This window comes from Kryptolebias marmoratus, linkage group LG10 (assembly GCF_001649575.2).
Source record: "Kryptolebias marmoratus isolate JLee-2015 linkage group LG10, ASM164957v2, whole genome shotgun sequence".
NCBI classification, from domain to species: Eukaryota; Metazoa; Chordata; class Actinopteri; order Cyprinodontiformes; family Rivulidae; genus Kryptolebias; species Kryptolebias marmoratus.
The window spans coordinates 606391-627451 of NC_051439.1; the positions used below are offsets into that span (position 1 = coordinate 606391).

Consider the following 21061-nt stretch of genomic DNA (forward strand, 5'->3'; position numbering starts at 1 on the left):
TGTTGGGTTCTGCAGGGGAGTGGTTTTCTTTTCATCCACAGGGTGGCAGGCTGATGGGATCCAGCTGGTGCTCATCACCAATCAGGAAGGACCTTAAATAGGAGAAGCTTCCCAGTGCCAGACGCCAGATGGTTCCACCTCTACCGTGGTACACTCTAGCACTCTCTGCTGTGTCTAAAGCGTTCTAAATCTTATTTCTGACTCCTCTCTCATCCTTCTAGAACCTGCTCTGACCGCATTCCGGTACAATATCCTCCTGGATCACCCGATTCTCGCTGCTCCTCTAGGTCTCGTGCTGGGATACTTCCTTGAGCTCCTCCAGCTGCGGCCTGTCCACCCTCAGTCTCCTGCTGGAACTCCTCCACCTGGAAGCCCCCCACAACCCTCTTCCTCTGGGCCGGCTCCTCCCTGCTGCCTCTGATCACGTCTCCCCTTTCCTGCCCATAGCACCTTCCCTGTTCAATAAATCTGTTAAACTGAGTTGTGTGTCCGTAGTTGTTGCTTGCTTTCGAGTCCTGGTAAAAACCCACCATGACATGTGTAATGTTTTAAGGACTCCTTTGCAGAGAATATTTATATTTTTCCCTCCTCCCCTGCTGAGTGTCCACTCAGTGTGGGTTTTATTTACCCACAGGAACAGACTCGTCAAAACTCATAACAACATCTGTATTTCTACAGTTTACTAGTGAGGTAAAGAGAATAGGGAGAGGGTGTGCATCTCTGTATGTGTCTGTATATGTGTTTGGGGTGAATTATGTCATCATAAGGGGTCTTTGGGCTGCACTTTGTGCCCAAAGACCCCTTATGATGATTAAAAATTTTGGACACGGTGTCGCCCGGACGCGGGTCACCAGGGCCCCACTCTGGAGCCAGGCCTGGAGGTGGGGCACGTTTGCTAGTGCCTGATGGCCGGGCTTTCGCCCATGAAGCCCGGTCGGGCACAGCCCAAAGAGATGACATGGGTCCCCCATCCCATGGGCTCACCACCTATGGGAGGGGCCAAAGGGGTCAGGTGCAATGTGGGATGGGTGGTGGCCGAAGGTGGTCTGATCCTCGGCTACAGAAGCTGGCTCTTGGGACGTGGAATGTCAACTCTGGTGGGGAAGGAGCCTGAGATGGTGTGTGAGGTTGAGAGGTTCCAGCTAGAAATAGTCGGGCTCACCTCAACGCACGGCTCTGGCTCTGGAACCAGTCTCCTTGAGAGGGGTTGGACACTCTTTCACTCTGGAGTTGTCCCCGGTGAGAAGTGCTGAGCAGAAGTGGGCACACTTGTTGCCCCCCATCTTGGTGCCTGTACGTTGGGGTTTACTCTGGTGAACGAGAGGGTAGCCTCCCTCTGCCTACATGTGGGGGGACAGGTTCTGACTGTTGTTTGCGTTTATGCGCCAAACAGCAGTTCAGATTACCCACCCTTTTTGGAGTCCTTGGAGGGGTTACTGGAGAGTGCCCCACCTGGGGACTCCCTTGTTCTGATGGAGGAATTCAACACTCACGTGGGCAATGACAGTGTGAACTGGAGGGGTGTGGTTGGGAGGAACGGTCCCTCTGATCTGAACCCGAGCGGTGTTCTGTTGTTGGACTTCTGTGCTCGTCATGGATTGTCCATAACGAACACCATGTTCAAACATAAGGGTGTCCATATGTGCTCTTGGCACCAGGACACCTTAGGTGTTCAATGATTGACTTTATTGTCGTTTCATCTGATCTGCGGCCCAATGCCTTGGACACTCGAGTGAAGAGAGGGGCAGAGCTGTCAACTGAGCACTACCTGGTGGTGAGTTGGCTCCGATGGTGGGGGAGGATGCTGGTCAGACCTGAAAGGCCCAAACATATTGTGAGGGTCTGTTGGGAACATCTGGCGGAGTATCCTGTTAGGCGGAGCTTTAATTCCCACTTCCGGGAGAACTTCGAACATGTTCGAGGGGAGGTGGGGGACATTGAGCCCGAGTGGGCCATGTTCCGTGCCTCCATAGTTGAGGCGGCTTATCGGAGCTGTGGCCGCAAGGTAGTTGGTGCCTGTTGCGGCAGCAACCCTCGAACTTGTTGGTGGACACCGGCGGTGAGGGATGCCGTCAGGCTGAAGGAGTCCTATTGGGCCTTCTTGGCCTGTGGGACTCCAGAAGCAGCTGACAGGTACCGGCAGTCTAAGCAGCATGTGGCTCAGATGGTCGCCGAGGCAAAAACTCGGGCATGGGAGGAGTTTGGAGAAGCCATAGAGAAAGACTTCCATACGGCTTTGAGGTGATTCTGGTCCACCATATGGCATCTCAGGAGGGGAAAGCAGTGCAGCACCAACACTGTTTATAGTTGGGGTGGTGTGCTGTTGACCTCGACTCAGGATGTCGTGGGTCGGTGGGCGGAATATTTCGAAGACCTCCTCAATCCCACCGGCACGTCTTCCATTGAGGAGGCGGACCCTGGGGACTTTGGGTCGGGCTCTCCAATCTCTGGTGCTGAGGTCACCGAGGTGGTTAAAAAACTTCTTAGTGGCAAGGCTCCGGTGGTGGAGGAGATTCAGCCAGAGTACCTTAGGGCTCTGGATGTTGTAGGGTTGTGTTGGTTAACGCGACTCTGCAATATTGCGTGGACATCAGGGGCAGTTCCCCTGGATTGTCAGACCGGGGTGGTGGTCCCCTTATTCAAAAAGGGGGACCTGAGAGTGTGTTCCAACTACAGAGGGATCACACTCTTAAACCTCCTAGGTAAGGTCTATTCGGGGGTTGTGGAGAAGAGGGTACATCGGATAGTGGAACCTTGGATTCAGGAAGAGCAGTGTTGTTTTTGTGCTGGTCGTGGAACACTGGACCAGCTCTATACCCTTAGCAGGGTCCTTGAGGGTGCATGGGAGTTTCCCCAACCAGTCTACATGTGTTTTGTGGACTTGTAGAAGGCGTTCAACCGTGTCCCTCTGGGAATCCTGTGGGGGGTACTCCGGGAGTATGGGGTACCAGGCCCTTTGATACGGGCTGTTAGGTTCCTATTTGACCGGTGTCAGAGCTTGGTCCGCATTGCCGGCAGTAAGTCGGACTCGTTTCCGGTGAGAGTTGGACTCCGCCAAGGTTGCCCTTTGTCACCGATTCTGTTCATAACGTTTATGGACAGAATTTCTTGGCGCAGCCAAGGTGTTGAGGTGATCCGTTTTGGTGACCTTAGGATTGCATCTCTGCTTTTTGCAGATGATGTGGTCCTATTGGCTTCATCAGTCCATGATCTTCAGCTGTCGCTGGAGCAGTTTGTAGCCAAGTGCAAAGCGGCTGGGATGAGAATCAGTTCCTCCAAATCCGAGACCATGGTCTTGAGCCGGAAAATGGTCTGTCCTGGTGAAGAGAGACCTGAGTCAAAAGGCGAAGCTCTCGATTTACCGGTCGATCTACGTTCCTACACTCATCTATGGTCACGAGCTTTGGGTAGTGACCCAAAGAACGAGATCGCAATTACAAGCAGCTGAAATGAGGGTGTCTGGGCTCTCCCTTAGAGATAGGGTGAGAAGCTCGGTCATCTGGGAGGGACTCAGAGTAGAGCCGCTGCTCCTCCACGTCGAGAGGAGCCAGTTGAGGTGGCTTGGGCATTTGATTTGGATGCCTCCTGGACGCCTCCCTGGTGAGGTGTTCCGGGCACGTCCCACCGGGAGGAGGCCCAGGGGAAGACCCAGGACACGCTGGAGAGACTATGTTTCTTGGCTGGCCTGGGAACGCCTTGAGATTCCCCCAGAGGAGCTGGCCCAAGTGGCTGGGGAGAGAGAAGTCTGGGTTTCCCTGCTTAGGCTGCTTCCCCTGCGACCCGACCCCAAATAAGCAGAAGAAGATGGATGGATGGAGGTGGATGGCAAAACATGTCTCACAGTTGCAAAAAAACAAAAACTGTAAGACATTTTTGACCCTTTTTATCCTTCATTTTGACTGCCAGGTCAAATTGATCTGAATAGTATCTATGTAATGTATGTAATGCAGGTGGGGGTTGCAAATATGTAAAATGAACCAATTTCATTTTATATGTTGATCATGCTAATTCAGCCAAGCAGAAGAAGTTTCATACAGAAAAAATACTTTAAAGTATTTTTTTTAGATGTTTGAATTTTAAAATTGGCCAATTTGACCCCCAACATAACAGGAGGGTTATTTTTTAGAGTCAGCATAATTCAAACTGGTCACCACAGCCAACTCAACCAACTTTTTTGCCTAAAATTTGGTATTAACTGTTAGTCAACCTTGATGGAATGTTAGCAAAGTATTTCATGAACCATTGGGTGGATTTCAATTAAACATTTTGAAAGTAACCATTGGTTGTAAATCTAAAACTGATTACTTTTTATGGTTGTGACTCAGCAAGAAAGAGCAGTTGGCTCACATATTGTAAATTGAAGGTTTAATCCTGCCTTTTCCCGCTACATATCAAAGTGTCCCTGGGCAAAACAACGAACCTAATATATTTTTTAGATGTATGTTGATGTTATATTGTATATCTACATATAAAAATAAGCAGCAAGCTGTGGAAGTACTTTAATGGTCAAGATCTAATTAATTTTTTGAATTAATTAACCAGCTACAGTTTATTATTAATTAAACTGTGTCAGGATTTGGGCAGTTCTTCTAGTTTTATTTTGTATTTGGGTTTTATTGTGTCTTTTATTTTGTTATTTAGTTGCCTTTATTTTTAGTCTGGGTTTTGTTCAGTCTTTGTTTCTTGTGTCATTGTTTCATTTCATCATTCACTTGTACTCTGTCATGACTTGTTTACCTGCCACGCCCATCTCCACCTGCTCATAATTGTAATCCATCACCTGTGCTCACTTCCCATAATTACCCTCTGCTTTTTAAACCTTGTCATTTCCTCCATTTACTCACTGGTCCATTGTTGTGCTTCTCTTGCTGTCATTTAGTTTAATAAACATTTAGTTTATGTTTTGTATTTAGTTTCGTTTTGCTGCCTTCTCAGCTTTTTGTTTTTGTTCTTTCATTTTTTAAATAAATCATTTTATTCCTGGAACTAAGATGAGTCTGTGCATTGGGTTTGCCTCAATCTCCACCCAAATTGACAAACTGTTTGCATGTTCTTTTTAAGATCTGTAAATAAAGACCCACATTCTACTCAGATTTAGATAGCTCATTCCAGATACAATATCCTCCTCAGTGACAGCCTCCAGTCTTCTTCTTCATCTATGCTCATCTTAGCATCTGGCTTTTCAAGCAGCCATCACCAGTGACTCAAAGCAACACCTGTTACTCCATACTTCAGTGCTCCACCACAGTCTTTAAACAAAAGCTCATTATTCTGCTGCTCACTCACGTTCCTGCCATCAACACGGTCACCCCATCCCAAGACTTGTCCAAGTCATTAACACTCATCCTCACTCCATCACCACCATCTGCTCAAGCAGAGTACAGTGCTTGGCTTTTCTAACCAGATATTCACCAGCACTTCAAAGCCAGACTTTTAGGAGTTCTCTGAAAGGAAGGGTTTATTTCACAATGCACCCCTTTTTAGACTGACACAGTCTTAAGAACTTTAACTTCATCAAACCTAAAGAAATGAGTTAACAACCAAAACCTCATTCTGTTTTTTTTATCTTCCAGTGATTCTTTTTTTTTTCTTCTTCTTACTTTATTGAATCAAGACTGAATCTGAATCTAGCATTAGAGTAGGCAGGCCACATTGTTGTAATCTCAACCTGTTTCTATGACCTTCAACCATCACGACTGTTTGTGAATCGGTGTGGAAAGGTGTGTGTGTGTGTGGGGGGGGAGAGATTCTGAAGGCACGGGCAGATTTCATACAGCCTGGCAACTTAAGATAGCTGAATTCTGATCGGATAAAAACTAACCTAAAAACAACAGCACTGGAAGGAGCATAATATGACATGAAAAGAATATGAATACTTTCATATATCTAGGAAAAGTAAATTAAAAATTAAATTAACCTTTATCATAATTATGATCATTATTCTTGGTCATGTTAGGCCAGCAGAGAACGTCTTGTTGGCCCTGACGGCCCACCACTGATATATATATATCCACATGCACATATACATGTATATACACATACACACGTACACATACATAGATACATACACATATAAAAATACATTAAAAATGCAAAAAGTCAAAAGTCATAATAAAAATAAATAATAAAATTTATATGTATGTATGTATGTATATATATATATATATATATGACATATTCACACATATGCATATACATACATGCACACAAACAATTGCATACATACATACATACAAAAGGTGTGTTCATGTTATGTGGGTGCGACGTTAAGGATTACTACGACAGATGGATAAGAAACGACCTTCAAAGATCCAAAACGTGCAAAGGAGTTTGTTCTGAAGAACTTGACGAGCACTGAAGTGTCCCAGTGAACATGACTTTTCATAATGTTGAGCTGGAGGAGAGCATATGCTGGAGCTACTATGTCTGGATGGTGCCGGCACAGAATAATAACGAACATTAGTGCTGAATAATTGAACCTTACTTGTAATGCATGCATATATTGAACATTGTAGTCTGTTTTCTTTATATAGAAGTCATAAATAACCCCTGAAAACTCCTAATTTTAAGTCTTGGCTTCTTCTATACCTTTTCCTTTCTGGAATCTTGTGATGCTATTTTGGGGATGTGTGTTATTATTATCATTGTGAAAATTTTTAAATTACGTTTAATTACAATTTGTATCATGGTTCTAGTGTGGTAACGTGGTAAGCATTTTCTCAGTCTGGATAGAGAGGAGATACATTGTAAGAACCGGAAGGATAGTGGTCTCCTTTTGAAGCTGGCTCTTTATTTTTTATTATTTTTATTTATTTATTTATTTATTTTTTGGTGCTTGGTTGCTTCTGTGTTCATTCCCTCCCTCCCCCTGTTTTTCTCTTCCCTATCTCCTTCCTGGGCTGCTTGTTAGATGTCTCCTTTGCTAAGTCTTGTTTATGACCCTTGCAAATAATAGGACATTAACCAACACCAATTTGATGTGCTGGAATGTCAGAGAATTAAACCATCCAGTCAAACGCAATAAAATATTGTCTCATCTTAATAAATTGCAGAATTGCATTGTTTATTTACAAGTAACCAAATTGTTAAATAAAGATCAATGTAGGCTTAACAGACGAGGCTTTACACAATATTTTCACTCCAACTTTGATAGTAAGAGCAGAGGAGCAGCTATCCTAATACATAAAGATGTACAGTATGAAGAATCTAAAACAATAAGGGACAAAAATGGTAGGTATGTCATCACACAAAAATGGTAGGTATGTCATCACACAAGGTAAATTATTTAATAGGCCTGTTGTTCTTGCTAATGTCTATGCCCCAAGCTAGGATAATGTGATTTTTTTTTAGCAACTTTTTTTTCTTTTTTACCGGATCTTGAGTTGTACAATTTAATACTAGCTGGAGACCTGAATTGTACTTTCAACCCAACATTGGATCGTTCCACCCCAAAAGTGGTTACACTTAGCAACTTAGCCCGCTGTATTGATGCGTTCCTTGAAACATACGGAATTGTGGACCCTTGGAGATCCAAATATCCAACATCCAAGCAGTTTTCTTTCTTCTCCCCAGTACATCAAACCTATTCAAGAATCGATTACTTTTTAATAGATCAAAAACTCTTGCCCATGGTTACACAGGTAGATTATGGCAGCATTGTAATATCAGACCATTCCCCAGTGATTCTGGTGTTGAGCTTCCCGGAAGACATGTCTCCCACCTTTTTGTGGCGGTTCAACCCCAGATTGCTGTCTGAACGGAGGTTTGTTGACCTTACCAATACACAAATAGATATCTTTATTGAGTTGAATGGGTCATCTGAGAAAAGTAATGCTACACTCTGGGAAAGTCTAAAAGCCTATCTGAGAAGTCAAGTGATATCTTTGACTGCTGGTGAAAATAAAAGGAGGACTAAACAGGCTTCAGAGCTTATTGAACGAATTAAAACGGTAGATCAACTATATTCAGCTACACCTTCCGATGATTTATACAGAGAAAGAATCCTACTTCAAACAGAATTTGATTCAGTTACTAATGTCAAAGCCATAGACATGCACCTGAGGTCTCGTCTCACCTATTATGAGTCTGGGGATCGTGCCGGCAAAATGTTGTCCCATCAACCTAAACAGTCAACTACCGCAGGTTACATTACAGCGATAAAGGATGAACATGGTAACATATTTACCAGCCAAAATTAGATTATTGCTCAGTTTAAGTCATTTTATGAGAATCTGTATACTTCAGAGGCTGGTGATGCAGCTTTGATGAAAGCTTTTTTCAGTAGTTTGGTTATGCCCAATTTTGATGACTCGGATAAATCTAAGTTGGAGAACACTATTACCCTATCAGAAATAACTGAGGCTATCACTAAAATGAAATCAGGAAAGGCATCTGGCCCAGATGGGTTCCCCATAGAGTTTTTTTTTTAAATTTGCACCAAAATTAGTCCTTTTACAGCTAAGAGTTTTTAAGGAGATATTAGACAAAAGGCCTTACCAGCGACTATGACACAAGCAGCTATTTCACTGATACTTAAAAAATCTAAAGATCCCTTGCTTTGTGAGTCATATTGCTCAATCAGCCTGCTGTGCTGTGATTATAAGATTTTGGCAAAGGTCCTTGCTGGCAGGCTTGAAGATGTTCTTCCCAAACTTATTCATCCAGACCAGACAGGCTTCATAAGAAGCAGGCACATATCCAGCAATTTACATCTTTTTAATATAATCTATCAATGCCATGAGGTCGAGCCGGAAGTAGTAATTTCCCTTGATGCCCATAAGGCATTTGACAGAATTGAATATGATTTCTTGTTTACTACACTCAAAAAATTTGGATTCGGCCCAGTCTTCTGTTCTTGGATCACCATCTTGTACACAGCACCACAAGCATCAGTACGAACAAATAAGGTCATCTAGTTTCTTTCCTCTCTCATGTGGTACTCAACAAGGGTGTCCCCTAAGCCCCTGCTTATTTAATATCGCCATTAAACCTCTGGCAATCATAATTAGGGACTCAGCTAATTTAACTGGAGTGTAGAGAGCTGGGCACGTAAACAATTTTCTCTTTTTGCTGATGACCTCCTCCGTTTTCTGTCAAGACCCAATACCACGATACCTGCTGTTCTTAGTCTAACTGAAAGATTTGGGCATGTATCTGGGTATAGACTGAATCTATCAAAAAGTGTTATGTTTCCAATTACTGAAAAGGTGCGCCAAATGACCTTCCACAGTTTCCCCTTTACAGTTGGTTATGATAGATATGATTATTTGGGTGTCTGTGTAACATATGAATACAATGGTTTGTTCAACAAAAATTTCAGTAAGGCACTGAATAAGTCTAAATTAGACATGGAAAAATGGTCAAAACTCCCTCTGATCCGCGTAGGAAGAATAAACTCAGTCAAGATGACAATCATGTTTAGGTTTCTATATCTGTTTCAAACCATACCTGTCTTTATTCCTATGTTTTTCAAATAATTAAGCAAGTACATATCTGTGTTCATCTGTAATAAAAACATTCCAAGAATTAGAAAATAATATTTAGAGAGACAGAGAGAGGTGGGCGGGCTATCCCTACCTAACTTCCTTTACTATTACTGGGCAACCAATATCCATAAAGTTTTGTACTGGTTTATAGACCAGTCAAATGCTGAATCTCCAGCTTGGGTCCACTTAGAACAACACTAGCAACCCAGTATTGCTTAGCTCACTCATATGTAGCCCTTTACCATTAAGTAAATGTCACTGGACAAATAATCCGGTTGTTAGAGGCTCTTTAGGATATGGTCCCAATTTAGGACTCATTTTCAAAGTAGAAATGCATTAACTGCATCTCCTGTGCGATGCAATGTTCAGTTCACCCCATCCCTGATAGACCCATCCTTTCAGAAATGGCACGGAAGTGGCATAACTTGGATAAGGGACCTATTTGAAACAGGCCAATTCATTTTCTTTGAACAGCTAAATAGGGATTTTGGTGTCCCTCAGACTTTTTCAAGTATTTCCAAGTGTGTAGCTATGTTAAAGCTAATTTCCCCTTAATACTGCCCAGGGCATCGTGGATCGATGAATGTTTGGATATGAACCCGACTGATAAGGGTTTAGTATCAGCAATATATGGCAAGATTCAGAATGCAGCAACCCTATCACTTAGCCATTTGAAGGAATCGTGGGAAAAAGAATTAAGGGAACTATTTACAGATCCAGCCTGGCAGGTCGCAATCTGAAGAATCCACTTCTCGTCAATTTGCATCAGGCATGGCCTACTACAGTTCAAGGTGCTGCATAGATTGCACTTGTCTCCTAATAAATTAGCTAGAATATACTCCGATGCGAACCCATCTTGTGTCAGATGTGGACACAGCCCGGCTGAACTCAGTCATATGTTTTGGTCTTGCCCCAGACTTCACCCCTTTTGGGAGTCAATCTTTAAGACGATAACGTTCATATGTAATAAGAATATCGATTAAAGTCCTCTAACTGCTTATTTGGGGTTGTCCCTCTGACTACACCAATAACAACGCATCAGGCCAATGCAATAGCATTTCTTACACTACTTGCAAAATGCATAATATTACTCAGCTGGAAGAAGGCTGCTCCTCTGTCTCATAAACAGTGGGTAGAAGATGTCATGTTCCATCTGAAGCTTGAACATCTGAAACATGCAGTCAACGGCTCCATACAGGAATACAACATCACTTGGCAGCCATTTCTTTTATATTTTGAGACAGAGTTCGCTTAAGTATACAGCCCAGCCACCCCCACCCCTGTTACTAAATGTGTGAAGTTTGCACCTGTTGCTGTTCTGTTTATGGTTGTTTGATTGCTGTTCTTACATGTTCAAAACAATAAAAAGATTTGAATAATAATAAATTGAACAGAAAAAAGAAATTGAGCTGCAGGGTGGGGCCAAACATGGCAAGGGGGGGCACTACCTGGTGCTCCACAACTGGCCCCATCCCGAATCAATTTGGCCTCCAATTCTTTTTCTTTTAGGATAAGTCTTGTAACCCCCATATTAAAAATCTTACCAGGACCACTTTCCTCCACCTACATAATATCAGTAAAATTAGAAACATCCTGTCTCAAAATTATGCAAAAAAATCTGGTCCATGCATTTAATTTGTCTAGGATGGACTATTGTAACTTTTTATTATCTGTGTCCAAAGACTCTTTAAAAAGTCTTCAGTTGCTGCTAGAGTTATGATGAGCGTTAGAAGGAGATATCATATTTCTCTAGTTTTAACTTCTCTCCATTGGTTCCCTGTCAAATTTAGAATAGAATTTAAAATTGTACTTTTAACATACAAACCTCTCAAAAACTAAGCTCCATCTTACATAAAAGATCTTACTGTTCCATGTTTTCCTAACAGAGCACTTCACTCTCAGACTGCAGGTTTACTTGTGGTTCCTAGTTTTCAAAAATGAAATGGAAGGCAGTGCTTTCACTTATCAGGCTCCTGTCTTGTGGATTGCAGTTTCTGCCTGGGAGGTGTATACCCTTTCTGTTTTTAAGACTAAGCTTAAGACTTTCCTTTTTGATAAATTCTATAGTTAGGGTTGGCTTGGCTTTCCTATCCATTGGTCATTCTGCTATAGGCTTAGACCGCTGGAGGACAAATTGACCACATTTCCTCACTCTGCTGCTGTCTTTACTTGCTCTGCCTCCCATGTTTGTATTTGTAATTATTTCTATCATTACCTTTTTTTTTTTTTTTTTTTTCTATCAATAGAAACTACACATAGACAGGTCATTCTATGTTTTTTTTTTTTTTTTTAGGGTTCCAAGCCCACGGGTGCGAGCGGACGGCCAATACAAGGCGTGGCCGTTCGCCTGCTCCCAGCAGAGCAGGGAACCCTACGGATTTTTCATCCGTACAAATTCTTCTCTGGTAAAACGCGTTGGCCAGAAAAACCAGAAACTGCTGGGAAAAGCCAACCAGACAGTCTGATAGGAAAACCCTAACGCTACTCAGACAAAAAAAAAAAAATCATATCTTCCATCCCTAGGGGGCGCTATAGTAAAGGACAATGCGGTTTTTGCTAATGACTCCTAAACCGCAAGTTCTACACTCAAAATCTTGATAGGACCTTAAAGTTTGGATGATTATACATCACTTTTACATTGGCCACGCCCACTTCTGCCTAACTACATTTTTTGCTATAAGGCTATAAAGGCAAACCTACTTTTGAATACTACTCCCACATTATAAGCTGGATCAACGTGAAACCTGGTACATAACATTTATAAACTGATCTGCTAAAGCGATGATACTAAAGTATCTGTGGACTCGGCACAATGAGCTGCTCGTTTGGATTCCATCTTTCATATTTATGCCAGCAAAATGGCCTACCTTGGTCCAAACTCTGGCAGTAGAGCAAGGAAAACTGCAATTTTTTGGAATTTTCCAAACTTGTAAAATTTGAATAAAGTTAGTCTTCTAAAACGTGAATAGTGCCTTTACACTTAACGAGTACATATATATGTTACACCTCTTTTGAAAAAAAAAGCTTCCAGATTTCAGTGATATGTATCATTAATATATAGGTCTAGCAAATCTGTCTCTAATTTGCACATGAAAAGTGCTAAAAATGTGACCGTCTGAGACACCAAAAATGCTGATTTAGGCAATTTTTCAGCCTAGCTCGTTTCCATGGCAGCCAAAGTAATATTTTTGAAAATACTTTGGGATGTGCCATTTTATACCTAAATATGCATGTGTGAAAAGTTTCATTAAGACCTCGACTTTCCAGCTGCTCTTAAATGTCATTGTAGCTCATATTCCTGGTTTAGTTAGAGTCGTTATAGATGCTGATAGCTGTGGGCAGGAAGGATTTCTTGTAGCGGTCTGTCCCGATGTGTCCTCAGTCATGGTGTCCTCAAAGAGCCTCACCAGGTAAACCTCCTGCGGAGCCATGACAGCCGAGCTCTGGAATCGCAGGTCGGTCTTGAAGTCCTGGGTGATTTCCTGGACCTGACACTGAAAGGGCAGCTTCCAGATGAGCAACTCGATGGACTTCTGGTAGCAGTGGATCTCCCTGAGAGCCACGGTATAGGGCTTGTAGCAGTGAGGCTTCTTCACTCCGCTGGCGCTCTTGTAGGCAGCTCTGGTGGCGAGCTGCTTCCTGGGAGCTTTATCTCCGGTGGATTTACAGGCGGTCTGCTTGGTTCTGGCCATGACTGGACTTCAGGGGTTCTTCACGTTTAACACTGAAGAGTAAAAAAATGTTAATCAGCTGCTCCCAATTGTGGAAAAAAAGCCACCTTGTTGTTATGGTTACGCATCATAACAAAATGTCCAAAAGTAAAAAGGTTTCAATAAAAATCCTTCCAGCTGCACAGCATCTGATACCAGAGAAAATAATCATTTAAAAAGTGATTTACACGAAGAAAAAAAAGAGGAATAAAATTTTCAAAAAGCAATATCTCAGAGTACATGTAACATAGCTACTCCAACATGCAGCCATCTTGATCGGCACAATTCTAGAAGTGACTATTATTGACTATTGTGACTGTTTGCTTATTCTATTGTGACAACTGTGACTATTTTGAGGTTTTTTTGAGACATTGATTTTTAACAAATTTCTGAATATATTTCAGTATGACTAGCACTACTACAACGAAGGTTAACAATTTCTTGTATAAAAGCCACGCTGGCGGGATGTCAGGAGCGGAGTGCGCGGAGAGGGGCGGAGCGTGGAGGAGCATGGAGGCTTGGAACTCTTTGATAACTGCTTGCAGTTCTAGTTTTTTTATTTTTAACTACACCTGGACCAGCCATTCTTTGTTTGTCATTCTTCTTTTCTGTCCTCTCCAACCACAACTGGTCGAAGCAGGTAGCTACCCATCCTGAGCCTGGTTCAGCTGGAGGTTTAGTCCTGTTAACAGGGAGTTTTCCTTTCCACTGTCGCCAATGTGCTTGCTTAGGATGAGAGACTGTGACAAAGTGAAGATTCAGTACAATCTGCTGGCTACCTTAGATAGATAACATTTACAAATTGGCTTTTCATAATGTATATAGGTGTTTTTGTACAGTGCCCTGACACAACTTTTTTTGTGACTTGGAGCTATGTAAAAAACTTAATTGAATTTAGTTGATCCATCGCTTTCACTTCCAAACCACTTTCACTCCATCCAGACCTGATACTATTTTAATACTGCCCCTCATGTATTTAGGTGAACCCGTCAGCAACCCACCAATGAGATGGGATATTCATCATTTTATATTATGACCAGAGTTCTTTTTTCATGGGAACTGCTTTTAACTTAGATGTACTGTTGCCTAGGCTGAGATTGTACAGTGTTAGTTCCGTATTTTACAGAACATATCGCAGGCTGTGACGTAAACAATAAAAACTAAAATTTCAATGTGCCAGTAGCTATCTTGGAAACACTTCCAATTAGCAGAAATAACAAACATGATCTCATTTGAAATATGACTGTGGTCTGCAGTGATTTGACTGCCTCAGGAATATTTTTTGAGCTTATTCTCCTGGTATTTTATACACTTGTAGGCATTTCCTTTTGCCAGTGGCCAGGTGTATACATTTTGAAATGCCTGTGTTTAGAAATCAGTTATTATTTTTTTTCCACACATGGGAATTTTTTTACATATCTGTAAGTGGAAAAATTGTAGTTCAATTATTTTAACTGATTTGACAAAATAATTTTTTATATATATTTGCAATTTGAAATTCATGGTTCACAATAAAAACAACTTTTTTGCTCAGCAGCCAGATGATTCACAATAAAATGTTTACTTTGTTAGCATTATAAATTTTTTAGTATGTAATTAGGTGACCAATCACAGTTAAGAGTTATGTCAAAATTCCAGTGTGACTCGTATAAAAATAGTTTTTTCAACTTTTCACCCAAAAGACAAAAAAAGACCACAGTTTGTGTTATTTTGAAACCTTAGTTCTGCTGCTCTTGTGTTGCAGAAAATGCCATATTAGCCTTCGGGAATGGATCAGATGTGAAAACTGGTGCCAGTCAGCCTGGGATGCTGAGTCCAGCAACGAACACGCAGAGCCAACACTTGGCAGCAACCACTTTAGGCATCTCCGTGGAAATGGAGCAGAATGTTCTGCAAGCACAAATACCTACTCAGGTGAGACACAAATCTGTGCACTAACTGGATTGACTACAGGGAAGCCTATGGCTTGATGCCGCACACATAGATACTGGAGTGCTTTAAATTGTACATCATTAACAAAATACTAATAACCTTCATTGAGAACTCAGTGGGAATGTGGAAAACAACTCTAAAGGCCAATTCACAACCCATTGAACAAGCCACCATCAAATGTGTCATATACCAAGGTGATGCTCTGTCCCAACTCTTGTTCTGCATAAGCCTGAACGCCCTCAGCCAGATCATTGAAAAGAGTGGCTATAGATACCATTCCAAAGTGGAACAATGATCAGATGACACTGACTCACTTGTCCACCTCAGCAGGATATCCTGTTAACCCCTTACCCCCAAAATGCAAAAGCATAAAAAAGCATACCCAAAATGAATCAGATGCTGCCCTTTAACCACTTAGAGTACATGCAAATGCTTGGTGTCTTTGTAAAGGTAACAATTTAAATTTTTGGGCAGTGCAGTCCAATTTATTGTTCTGGTAACTAGGATTTCAGTAATACAGTTGTAATATGATTGGCTGTGGAGGGCTCATATATCGGCCTAATTGGTCAAAAGAGGTGTCAATCAAAAGAGGAGGGTCTAGACAACCATTTTGATGTTCTAGTGTTTAAATATGTTACCGCAGAAACCCTGCAGCATGCAACAAAAGCAAAAGCAAATATGGAATGCAGGTGTTCAGTTGCTTGTTAAGAAGATTTACAGCAAGAACATTGGTATGTCATTCAGACTTGATAAGTGCGGCCAAATAGTGTCCAAGAGAGACAAGGTGATCACAACTGAAGGGGTTAAACTACCTGAAGGCAACACTGCAAATGTCTAGGACAACTACAAATACCTGATGACAAATGTCAACCATAAAGAGGCCGTCAAGAAGTCAGCCACAACCAAATACCTATAGAGTCTAAGGCAAGTTCTGAAGAACCAGCTGAATGGCAAGAACAAATTCCAAGCCCTCAACAATAATCAGAAAATCTGCTGGTATAATAACATGGCCAAAGGAGGAGATAGAAGCCACTGACACCAAGACACAAAAGCTCCTCACAATGCACGGAGGGTTTCATCCTAAGTCCAACACCCTGAGACTGTACACTAAGAGAAATAAGGGAGGCAGAAGACTAGTAAGCATCAGGGCCACTCATTACAGGATGAAACAACCAAGATCCTGGAGTACATCAGGAAGAAACCTTCCCAAAAGTGAATGCCTCAGGCAGCAGAAACTGAATGTGGAAGAGGAGAAAGAGGAACCACCATGGAAATATAAGCCTATATATTTATAATATAAGGCTTGTGTGAAGGAATGTGCCGAGCAGTGAATGCTCAGACTCAGTTGCTGTGCAAACAAAAACAACAACTGGACGAGATTTGTGTGAATTGCGGCCCTGCTGTGGACCTTAGAACTCGCTGGCCAAATGGAAACTTTGGAAAAGTTACTGACTCGGCTCGGCTCTAAACTCTTAAGGCTGTCATGAAATTTTGCCATCTGCCTCACCTAGAAGAAAAATTCTAAAATCTGAATGTGCTCCACTGAGTCGGCATTGGAAGGTTGGCTATCTCAAAATTCTCCTGGATGTTATGTAAACTCGATGCTCTTCTCCCACAGGACACCTGTGGGTCTGTGCCGGCTAGGTCCCAAGGCAGGCTGATAAAACATTTCATCACTTTTAGAACTAAGGCAGACAAAGGCCTATCTGAATCAGTAACCGTGGGTATTCCTCCACCATCGCCTTCACTCTCCCATTTCCTCCCTCCCTCAATTCTCTCTCAAACTTTGTGCTTTTTTGGTTTAGTTATCATGTTGGCCTTTTATTAAAATGTTTTTAACTCATAGCTGACCTTTGGTACTATTAGTTAACCTTTGGTATCTCTAGTTTAGCTTTTACCATGTCTGATCAACTAAGGTTTTTAAATCCTAGTTCAATTTGTTAGCTTTCATTATATCTTAGTTTGGTTTTCCTCAGTTTATCTTTAGTATGTATTTAGTATGACTTGTTTTAGATAAGTTTTACTTGTCTTATTTAGATTCATGTTTTAGATTAACTTTAATTGTTCTGTGTGTTTTCATGACTTAATTTAGAGTAGCTCCTATCATGTTGACCTATTATGAAGAATATTTTAACTCTTAGCTGGCTTTTGGTACTCTTAGTTAGCCTTCCCGTACCTTTAGTTTAGTTTAGTTTGAATATTATCGTGATTTCATTTAGATTATCTTAGCTCATATGTGTCTTATTTAGTGTCTCACGTTTTAGATGTTTAGTTTCATGATTTTATTTAGACTATCTTGGCTCATATTTTAGATGTTGAGTGTGTTTTATGACTGTATTTTTATGTTCACGTGTTGTAAAGCACTTTGAATCACCTTGTTTCTGAAAAGTGCTATATAAATAAATCTCACTTCACTTCACTAAATATAAACTGTTGAGGTTCACATCTGCTTGTGTGTAATCCTTGTCAAATGGGATGTCCAGTTCCAGGTTTTCTGTTAATGTACAGAGTAGATAATCAGTTTGCAGTTCTGCAGCTCCAGGCACATCACTGTCAACTGAAATTGGATGAATGAAAAATGTAAATAAAAATGTGATATAAATATGTTAAATGTTTACAAACATCTGGTTCATACATTATGAGTATGAATATTTTTCTCCTGACTTAGCCCTTTGGAATGAATCAGATCAGGAGATACTGATACACCCTAGAGCTTTTTATTCACCTTTATTTAACAAGGAAGGTTCATTTGGGTTAAACTGGCCTTTTCTGGGGAGTGACATGTGATGACGTAAGCTAGGATTAAAACAGTAACCTTAAGATTGGCAGCCATCTGTTCTTCTCTTAAGACACAGCCACCATTTTATTTATTTATTTTTTTAATTTGAAAACAACACATTCCTGGGTGGGCATGAACCCCCTACTCCCAACCAAGGTTAACAGTCTTTTGTAGCAATGGATCTAATGAAGATACTAAAAGTGCTAAAATACATTATCAGGCTTTTGAGATTTGTTCTGCCCAATACAAAAGGTTAAAAATAGTTCATAATAATTTAGTGACAAAAATGGCATAGTTCATGTAAAAAATGGTTATTTGGTTAAAAAAAAAAACTTCAATACAGTCTTCCTTCCTATTTGGTTAAACCAAAAGAGCAGATGATGCCTCAGCACTGTGCAGCTTATTTTTGTTCAAATCGATGGACTGTTGACGGGGGAATTATTTTTTCACATTTTGTGAATAGAATATTACTGTACTGTATTTATGTCCACCAGCAAAATGCCAGCTAATGTTAGATATAATGTTCTGTGTAACACCAGTGTTCAGCTGGCAATGAAGGCTAACAGAGACTTAATGACAAGAATATTTTTCTAAGAAGCCTACTCATAATTTCAGTAGCTTTGGTTCATTATCATTATCAACACATATGCATCAAAATTAGAAATTTGTTTAAGTTCAAAGAAATTTAAAGATGAAAAATAGGGAGAATATAGGAAGTAGGAAGAAAATAAGATTGACCTTCTTTTTACAGTGTTTTTGTGTAGACATCCCAAATATCCCGTTTTTGTTTTAAAGGTGTCTGGATTTGGGTTTTTGTTCTCAGTTTGTTGTCTTCGTGTTTCAGTTGGAGTTTATTATTTATTTTATTCAGTTATCTTGTTAGTTTGGTTCTTGTGCTGTCTGTCTTTGTCTCTCGTGTCTATGTTTGTTCTCATCTACCTCTCCCCAGTTATGTCATTTGTTTACCTACCACGCCCATCTCCACCTGCCAGTAATTATGATCATTCACCTGTGCCCACTTACCTCATTATCCTCTGTTTAAAACCCGGTCACTTTCTCTACTACTCTGTCGGCTCATTGTTCATTTGTCCTCGTTCCGTGTCCTCAATTGACACATTTTGTTTCTGACAGGAAGCCTAAATATATTAGTTTCACAGTTTTGATGAATTGTAAGCTGTCACAAAGACCTTAATAAAGGAGCAAGATGTTCAGTTTCCTGGCTCAAGAAAATTGAGTTTGGCCTGTTGTTGATCTCCATTAACATACAAAATGTATCCAACATGTAACAGTAATCTTATACAACATGTAACAATATAACATTTGTTTTAAACTTGTTTTGGTTGACTGTAGTCAGATCTGACTACTTGGCTGACATGACAGTTATTAGCCTGTTTTCTTCACAGCTTCACCGTGAATTTAACATCAACTCTGTTTAATTAATGTATACATAACGGTGCTATGACTGTTGTTCTCAGATAAACATAGAATATTATAGCTCGCAGTCATCGAAAAACAGTCAAAACAAAAATTAAAGTACAGAGAAACGCACCCATAATTTTTTAGCCAAAAATTATGGGTGCTTTCTGTATGTCTGAACACAGACTGTTCTGTGTTTAGGAATGTCAATATTTCAGATTGGTCACAATTTAAACATTTACTGTTATGGGGGAATGTGGTGCAAGACTGAAATGTAGAAATGGAATGTAATAAAAATTCAACCAGGCATTACTTTAAATTTGCTGTTTTTCTATACAGTGGTCCCTCATTTAATGCGGGGGTTCGGTTCTAAAAAGGCCCGCAATAAACGAAATCCGCGAAGTGGTGACTGTTTAATTTTGCCCTATTCAAATACATGTTAAGGCCTCATAACCCCGCTTCGCACTCTTTATAAATTTTTCCAAAACTGTCATTAACATTTTCCACATTGTCACACAGTTTACACTCTCAGAAACCTACATAATTTTAACATGATGAAATTCTGAATGATTACTCACCCGGTAAAATATATTACAGTTGCTCTGATTGCGCTGCATCCCCACCCTCATCAGTAACGTTGTTTTCTGCTTCACATTCTGGTTAAAGCTTACTGCTGCTGTCGTCCTTATATTTCTTTCCTCCTTCTTTATGTACCAAACTGAAGACTTGTTTATCTCGAAGTGGCGCCCTATAGCCACATAGCTTTTCCCTTCCTTTAGCATGTCCAGGAGTTCAACCTTTTGAGCGATGGTTAGCATTTTCCTCTTGTGCTTGGGTGCAGCCAAAGGCCCTGGACATTTATTTGACATGAGGCTTGAAATAAATCCAACTTTTTGAATGAACAAAAAATCACCAACACACTTCACCGTGAAGTAACACTACCATATTAAAGCAAAAGCAATCAGGAATTGATATGAAAACTACAGTTTAAGAACACAGGCTGCAACGTAGACCGACTCTCTCTTGGCCAATCAAGACACAAAACAAAGCGCTTTGATATCAATTGACCCAATCAAGACACAAAACAAAGTGGTCTGATTCATACAGTAGAATTTCATCACAGAATTTAAAAAATGCAGCGCTGCATATTAAAAAAAAATCTGCGAAACAGTGAAACCGCAGAAGGTGAACCGCGATATGGCAAGGGACCGCTGTATATTTGTTTTACACTCACATTTTTCTTTTAATTTAGACCTGTGCATTTAAAAAAATGAATTTTTCTTAACAGACTTTTTTGTTGATTTTTTTTTTAGGTAAATCAGAATGACAAGCTGTGGGGTAATGAGAAAGACTCCGCACTCCCCTATCCAGGTCTTTCGGACCACGGAGCTGAGCCTATCCACTCCTCCCTGATGCTTATTCTGGGATGGCAAATCCTGGTGCTGCTCTCCCACCCATAAGAGGCCTCCCTTACCTGGCCTTCATGGACTAAACTACAGGTCCAAGGGGGGATGTGTGAGGGTTGGGACATGAGAGAGAAACAGCCATGTCTGTGTGTCAAACAGTGGTGGGGGAAAGTGTGAGCATTGTTCTGCCACACTTTCCTCTCCTTCTTTGTCACTGAAATCACTCTTAATCTCTTTTTGTGAAGAATGACAAAAAGTGGTTGTGTTGTGAAGGCCCTGGATGAGACACGATTGTGGGACAAGGTGCCAGCCCTGCACCATTTGAGGAAAAAC

At 41.0% G+C, this 21061-nt stretch overlaps 1 protein-coding gene across 1 annotated transcript in view; it reads left to right on the forward strand.

Moving 5' to 3' along the window:
* gfra4a (GDNF family receptor alpha 4a) overlaps positions 1-20792 on the forward strand; it is a 308855-nt gene extending 288063 nt beyond the window's left edge. The window contains exons 7-8 of the mRNA XM_037977862.1: positions 14940-15109; positions 20636-20792. Coding sequence (XP_037833790.1) covers positions 14940-15109; positions 20636-20782 — 317 coding nt within the window. The 3' untranslated portion in view covers positions 20783-20792. The remainder of the gene's footprint in view (positions 1-14939; positions 15110-20635) is intronic.
* Positions 20793-21061: the final 269 nt, after the last annotated feature.